This window comes from Gavialis gangeticus, unplaced genomic scaffold (assembly GCF_001723915.1).
Source record: "Gavialis gangeticus isolate Ggan-Ray unplaced genomic scaffold, GavGan_comp1, whole genome shotgun sequence".
Taxonomy (NCBI): domain Eukaryota; kingdom Metazoa; phylum Chordata; order Crocodylia; family Gavialidae; genus Gavialis; species Gavialis gangeticus.
In genome coordinates this window covers 9,618,878-9,626,616 of record NW_017728980.1, presented here as the reverse complement: position 1 = coordinate 9,626,616, position 7,739 = coordinate 9,618,878, and the positions used below count along the sequence as shown (strand labels likewise).

Here is a 7,739-nt window from a genome sequence, read left to right as displayed (position 1 = left end):
GCCAGAGACCATCCTGGAGACTGTGGAGCCTCCTTCTCCTGCATGCAGCAAAGACCTAGCCAGAGAGACTGAGCACATGCCACAGGCTGGAAGCCAGACTCCACAGAAGAAATTCTCAGCTGTATGCAAGAGACACAGCACTAGGCTGCTGAGGCCAAGCCCAGTCTGCAGATGGTTTAAGAGAGTGAGGTCCAGATCCATGCAGTGACTGCAAACTCTTGACTGGCCTGACCAAAGATGATGCCTATCCTGGACTTCCTTCACTGACCACGCGAGAGAACCTAAGCTGCCCTGCTGAAGCCCACTCTGCTCTGCATATGTAGCCAGAGGCTGTTGACAAGGAGCCTTGAAGGCCCAGCCTGTCACAGAAACCCTGCTAGAGGGTACAAAAAGCTGCAGGAGGAATTGGAACTGGCTGACCCGTAAGAGGGGGATAGCTGCTCATGAAGTGAGGGTGGAGGGGGTGGGGGAGGTAAGAAGGGAATGTCTCAATACCTAGCTTGCTGCTACAAACGCATCTAGATCCTTCACTACAGCTAGTACATGGTCACAAGAGTTACTTGGCTAGGAAGACATAGTGATTCTTAGACAAAGCTGTCCTTTTCTCTTTCTTCAAACACTGGGAAACCAAAGAAAATCCAATAAAGTTAGGGAACTCCTTTAAACTTAGTACATGTTGTCCTAACCCACCTGTAGCAGGGTAATCCTGAATGAAGTCTGTGATGGACCACAGGACTCCCTACTGCTACCTGAATTTTAATGTTGATCACTCAATAAATGCTAACTTTGTTATTGAACCACTTGTTGTTGTTGTTTTTTTTTTTTTATTATTATTATTATTTATTATTATTATTAGCTGGAGCTGAGAGGTGGCTCTCTGGAATGAGGTGGGGGAATGCCATGGAGCTGCCAATGCTGTTATCAATCTGAGATCCTAGGATCTCAAAGTGCAGCATGTCTGTAAACCTGCTAGTACTTTTATAACTAAGCCTTTTGGCTTCTATTGAAGACATTCTAGTAGATACGCTAGAGACTATACCTTTTATCCAAGAACTGTGGTAGAACAGGTACCTGCTCCATGACCTTAAGGAAGAGCAAACACTAATACCTAAAGTAACACAAGAACCTTGTGACCATGTAGATGTTGGATATCTCCAGCCCATCTGTGGGGAGCCAGCCAGCAGCTGAAATGCCATATGGGGGGGGGAAGGGGGCAGTAGGTCACATACTTCCATGACTGAGGAAGGACCTGTCGCCCTGTCTGGCCTGGAACTTGGTGCCCAATTCAATTAACACAAACTGCACAGTCCATCTCAGGATTTGATTGAGTGCAAAAAAAGTTTTGTCCTAGTTACTTCCTGCTTTCCTCCCCCAAACCAATTCAACACTACGTTTGTGACCTGTTTCCTAGCGGCAGTGGGGTTGAATAGCTAGTTGCTTTTCTTCCCTAGCCACTTCCACAGAACAGCCTCAGTTGTACCTTCAAGATCTATGGGCCTGAACAAGGCAAGCTGATTACTGAACACACAAACAAGTTCATCAGATCAAATGTTGGGTGGCCATTCTCCCAAAGGCACAGAGCAGGTAGGACTGAGGCAATAAAAGGTGCTTGCTGAGCTCAACTTGCCTGGAGCTGAGCAGAGCTATTTCCCAAGAAACTTTCTCTCTTTCCACTGTGTCTTCTGGGACTCTAACCTGGGCCACTGTTTTACTTTTTCTACCTGATTCTTTTAGCATTAACTCGGTAATAAGTAACCAGCTGGAAACCTACGGAAATATACACCATGCTGTTAAGTTTAATATCGAGATGTCCCATTTTGTCCCCTTCAGGACAAAAAGGTGAGAGGCACGTAAGGAAATGGGAGCTGTTTTCATAAGTCTGTGTTTGTTCTGAGGTTATTGATGCCATTTTGCACAAAATAAACTCCTGCCTCTCCAGGAATTGCACTGCTAAATGACACACCACTCACTAAAACACCGCAATGGATTCTGGATATAACTGACCCACTTGCCTCAGACAGGTACTTAGCAGCAAATCTCTGAGTAGAGAGAGCTTCTCAGAAAATCTCTCACCTTGCCAAAATCACACAGATGGTTCCTCCACTGTTTGCACTTGTAGGAATTCCTTGTATTTCCCCAAGCTGAAAGCCATCCTGCAGGAAAGGTTTTAATGGTTCCCAAGCACTCCTCTGCCCGCAGTGATACAGTATGGTGTCTCCTATTCTCCAAGCTCCTGTTGACTTTTGTCCCTTAGTACAAGCAGCTTGGTCAGCTCCCTCTCCTATCCCTTGGCTTTTCCAGGCCTCCAGGCTCTTCTCCAGAACAAAGTGTACATGCAGCTGGAATGGAGGAGGATGTGTGTTCCCACCCTGTATCAAAACAGCTCTTTGCAAAGCACCAAGCAGTGCTTTCCAAGCCTGTTGCACTCAAAGGGAAATGAAAAATGTGAATCTCTGCGTGTTGTCCCAACTATACCCTAAATATCCAGGTTACCAACTAGCTCTGATTCTCACCATTTTCAGAAGATACCACTAGTCATCTGCCGCCACTATGCTTCAAATGCTTTGGTGGATATGTGAAAGCATTGGAGAAAGTGTCATAAGGAACCTGAAAATATCACAGTGATATCCTGATAAGGTGTACAGCTGCCAGATCAGCATCTGCAGATACGGGGAACCTAGCTGTCCTTATACAGAGCAGACCTAGACATCAGGGACTAGGCAGCAAAGGATGAAGGTTCCTCTGACCTAATCACCCCAACCCTCCCTGATTTCACATTGCCATGGCAAAGGGTAGAGTAGGGAGGCAGCATGCAGGAGTTAGGCTATAATTTCAGAACAAAACCCCCTAATTACAGGCCAATTACCCAACAGCCTGCTATACATATTAGTAAGCAATGACCGGTTTGTTGGAACAAATACCATACCATGTTGCAATTCTACTTTTCTTTGAGTAGTTAAAGCAAAATAAAAAATAACCAGATACACAAAAGCTCAAATGTAAGAAGTATGACCACCTGGTATAGCTTAAATCCCTGAAACAGAATATGTTTACCCATGCAGTGTAAGGGGAACAGAAATTAAACAAAGAGGCAGGGGAAGCAATTCTGTGTTACCATCCCTCCCTATTTAAGACCATCCTGCTGCCTTTTGAGGCAAGTGTTGAGTTCGGTAGAGGCTTTGGGTTGTGAAGCTCTGAGGTGGTTTGAAAGCAGTTTTTCTGTAGGCTGGTAAGGATGGTCTTATGCATATGTGTATATCTCTCTCTGTGTTCACTTCCCCAGATCCCTACTGTTTGTTGCTGAGACAATTTCTACCCAGGGATACTAGGGATCCAACAGTTCTGAGCTATCTTTTGCAGCAGGCCATCTCAAGCAAAACTTTCTCTCTCGCTTGGAGCTTAATGTATTTTATTGCTTTCCCATCTTTCAGAAATGAATGTATTGCTCTACTTTATTACGTTAATTCACTAAAATATTTCTAAGTAAAATGTCTAATCAAATAGGTTACTATATTCTCAAACTGTTGTCCCTCTTCTTCTGTACCTCTCTGCTTGATCTTCGCTATTCTTTGAATAGTCTCTGCTGTCTGGATACAATGTTCTCTATATCTAATATGTAGCCTTGGAAATGAAAGGCACTGGAACGCTATTTACCATGGTCTTGGAGTAGCTCCATAGTGTAAATTAAACATTGCTGTGAAGTGTTAAGATTTCCTCTCGGGCAGCAAAGAATTGAACTAAGTAATGGATTTAGTAAGGGCTTTTAGTGGTACTGAGAGACTCAAACCTTTTCATTTGACACTTTTGATGAAGGCTGGCTTATTTGCATGGAGAGTGTTTCCTGCTGCCTTTGAAACAAGCTAAACAAGAGTTTAGGATAAACTAAAACATCCTGCTTGTTTTCTGGAAAAGCCACTGTCAAATCAGCAGCCTTCAGTTGGGACTTGTCTGCCTTTTTGTTGTTGCTTTTGGACAAATAAAACAAGTGGTGGGGAATGGGATGAAGGGTAGGACAGCCAAAGAGGCTTGTAATCACTCTTGGTGTGCAAACACCAGAACATGTCACTGTGTTCCAAAGTAGCTCACTGATTACTTGTTTTGAAGACTGCTTTCACTTGAGACTTCAGGTGTGCCCCCAAAATACAAAGCTGAGAGAGGCTACAGCTGTATCCTACCAGCTCAGCTAAGCTCCTAACCACCTCCTTGTGTCCTAATGTGCTTTGGCTCAAGCTTTAGGCCCCTTTCCTGCAGGGTGGAGGTGGGTACTGACACACTGCCTAATATCTTGCAGGTGGGATGCTAGGAGCTGGTTACTAAGATATTCCTGAGAAGCAGAATTTGGGCTTCTTGCCCAACTACCACTTCCACAGAAGAAGAAAGGGAAAAAAAAACATCTGCTACTTGCACTATAGGAAAAGTTTTCTGTCTGGGTGGCTGCTGTACACCCCGGCCATGGGGAATGAAGTTAGCCCAAAGAGGCTGTGTGCATCAAGTGAGAAATGTAAAGCTCAAGAGGCTGTGGAGGGAAGGGGGGAGATGCTTCCTACTGCACAAAGCTCACAAGAGATTACAGAGTGGATTGACCAGAGCTGCTCTCTCCCAGAAGAGGCTCTGCAAGACCCTGGCGGTGCTCTTGCACCAGTAACATGGGATACATCTGCACAGACAATGGGGAAGACTGCAGTGGATCAGTCCCCTCATCTGAGCCTCAGGCAAAGGCTGCAAGTTTGGATCGGCAAGGTACCACAAGCCAGGGATGTGGTCCAGACTTCAGGTGAGGTGTTACAGGAAACAGAAGCCAAGCCTCCTACAAAGGTAATGCAGGACAGTAAGCCTGCTCCCAAAAACGTGAGATGGCCTAGAGAAGCCCCAACTGCTGTAGACAGTACAGAAGAGATGGCCAAGCCTTGGCTTGTTGCATACCCTGATTCTGAGACTCCAGCTACTCCACTAACTAAACAAGGGGTGCATGCTAGTGTATGGGCCACAGATAAGGATGAGATGGATATGGCTGCTTCAGAGGCAACTGAGATTTGGCAGTTGAAGTCTTCACAGGCACCTTCTACCCCCAGCAAAGAAGTAACTGAAGATGTTGAGCATAGTTCACAACCTGCAAACCCAGAAACTGAGGGCCTAGTGGAAAGCCAGACCAGGCTGAAAGGCTACCTTCGTGTGTGCAAGAGATTGTACAACCTACTGCTGACACCAAGTCCGCTCTGCAGATGGCTCAAGAAAGCAAAGTCCAGCCCAAAGCAGTGACTGCCCTTGTCCTAACCCCTGACTGTTCAACTCGCTCGTCTTTGAGATGGCAATATGGATCCTCCACTGATCATGCAAGAGACTCCATGCTACTTTGGCTGAAGCCAGCCTGTTCCATGTACATGGTGGGAGGCTGGTGCCCAGGCAACTGAAGTTCGCAAAGTTAAATTAGGGAAGCCCAATCTACTGCAGAGATGCACCTGACAGCACAAAAGGAAATAAAGCTACTCCTGACTAGCAGCTGACTTAAGGGATTTCCTTCCAGATCACACAGCTCTGCCACTACCCATAGAAGAAATGGGGCTGAGACCAAGACTTTTTTGCCAATCGCTGAAGAAACTGACTCGACACCAGAAGCTGCAGCCCAGCGTGCAATAAGGCCTGTACATCCAACCGGACAGGATGCTGACTCCCAGTCTACTCTATGGATCCTAGAAAGCACAAGTGTACTTCAGACAGTGGCCTGGTTCTCTTGGGAGAAATCACTGGAGTCTGACTCTGAACTAAACCTGTAAAACGTGCACCCCACTATGAAGAACACATGAGACTGAAGCCACGTGCACTGTCACCATAGTTGGGTTCTTCCTCCATTCTTACTGTAGTGACACAGGATCACGATGGCTTTGAGTTCCAGCTATGGTCTCTGGCCCCTCTACCAGCATGTAGAAGCAGAAGGGAAGACTGAAGTCTATGCAGCCCTCAGCCCATGGACCTGAGGGTAAAATTGCTCCCATGGAAGACCCCAGATCTAGAAGTGGTAAACTTGTGCCTGCCTGAATCCAGGGAAGCAGCAGATCCTGCTTCTGTGGCTGTAATTCTGCCAGCTCCAGAGAAGGGACTTGTTCCAGCTGGTGGCTCTGCTATAACTAGAGCAAGGCCAGAGTGTGGTGTACAGGCTGAGTGCTACTGCTGGCCTGCAGCATGTGGTGCTTTGCTATCTATTTCCTGGCCTTCAACTGCAGCCATGCTCAAAGTTTTGGCTGCTCCATGAGATGAGGGTGCCATGCAGGTAGCATGACTTCTGGGCAGAGGTTTGGTTGGGGGTGGGGAGAAAGGGGCATCTCTATTCAACTGCAGCCACAGGCATGCCCAAACTTTAGTGCATTCTCCTGTACTGGTATGGCCTGGGCACTACTTTATCCTAAAAGTGCTCTCATTCTCCCAACAGTAATGATCTGAGGGCTTTCCAAGACGAGGAAGTATGCACCAAGTGTGTGAGCAGGAGCTGGTGTGTACAGCTTCACTACACAAACTAATCTGTGATAACTTTGCATGTTAACACTTCTTCACAAGCCCTTCTACAGGGCTGCTTATTCCACTTCGGTGCACACTCAGCACTTCTAAATTCCCTGAGTGCTCTGCCCTTCACAACACTCCCTGCCTCCTATGCTCTTTGACTTGCCAGGGTCACCAACCTTGCCTGGCAAAAGCAAATCAGATAAGTCTATGACACCAGTTTTTAAGAAAAGGTAAGAGACTGCCTGCATATTCAGTGTTTGTCTTATCTCCGTGCTGACGCAGTCCTAGAAGGTGAAGCTGGTGTTGGCAGACCTGGCAATCTTTGTTGCTACTAGAGTTGCTTAATTTTTAATGTTTCATAATTCAATAAATGCTTGTCTACTATTCCTAAGTTTTCTAGTTCCTTGCTTTTTCTAAAAGCATGGGGGGAGAGGAGATGCTCTTGAACATAGCTGCAATGCAGCTGCTTAACTACCCAATCCTAGACAACTGATTTGCAAAGCACCATCCTAGTGCCAAGTTGTGCCACAAAGGGGTCAATTAGTTTTCCCTACATACTCCCAATAAAACTAATTGTTAGAAATAGATGCCTATTGTACTCCAGTTCTGGGCCACATTGACCACTGGAAGCAACACAGCTAGAAATATACTGCTCGACCGGTCAGGATACTAGGCCTAGGAGCTGACCAGTTGCTGAACTACTCTCGGAGGGAAGACTCTGTGTGCTTCGCTACAGAAGCACGTCCTCTATTTTTAAATTACCCTTTAAATGGAAACTAGGGTCCTGATGCAGCTGGTGCAGTGCTGCTGTCAAGCTGTACAGTCCATCTTGGGATTTTGAGCTGATCTAAAAAACAGGTGTTCCTATTCCACTCAGACTTCCCCCTTTTTCCCTCACCCGTTCCCTTCTAATCTAGTCCCTGAAAGTTGTACTTTGTATTCATGGTCTCTTTCCCCACTGCTCTGCTTCCCCAATTGCTTCCATGAGCCTCAGCTGTAGCTAACCCTTTTTAAGTCCCTTCCAAGCCTATGTGCCTGAGCTGAGACAATTGATTAATGCACAAGCAGACAAGCTTGTTGAAACAAATGTGTGGCCATTCTCCCAGAGACAAGAAATGGGACAAAGGCAACAAAAGGCCTTCTCTTACTCAGTTTTGGCAGGTATGCCAAGCTGGGCAGGAGAAATTTTCCCCAAAGAAATCTCTCTGTTTCTTCTATAACTCCAACCTGCTTTCCCCTCA

General features: G+C 46.2%; 1 protein-coding gene across 1 annotated transcript; it reads left to right on the top strand.

Moving 5' to 3' along the window:
* Nucleotides 1-3,142: 3,142 nt before the first annotated feature.
* LOC109292297 lies at nucleotides 3,143-6,518 on the top strand. The gene is made up of 2 exons (XM_019509710.1): nucleotides 3,143-3,229; nucleotides 4,292-6,518. The coding sequence occupies exon 2, from the start codon at nucleotides 4,453-4,455 to the stop codon at nucleotides 5,257-5,259; it is 807 nt and encodes a 268-aa protein (XP_019365255.1). The 5' UTR covers nucleotides 3,143-3,229; nucleotides 4,292-4,452; the 3' UTR covers nucleotides 5,260-6,518.
* The last annotated feature ends 1,221 nt before the right edge of the window (nucleotides 6,519-7,739 follow it).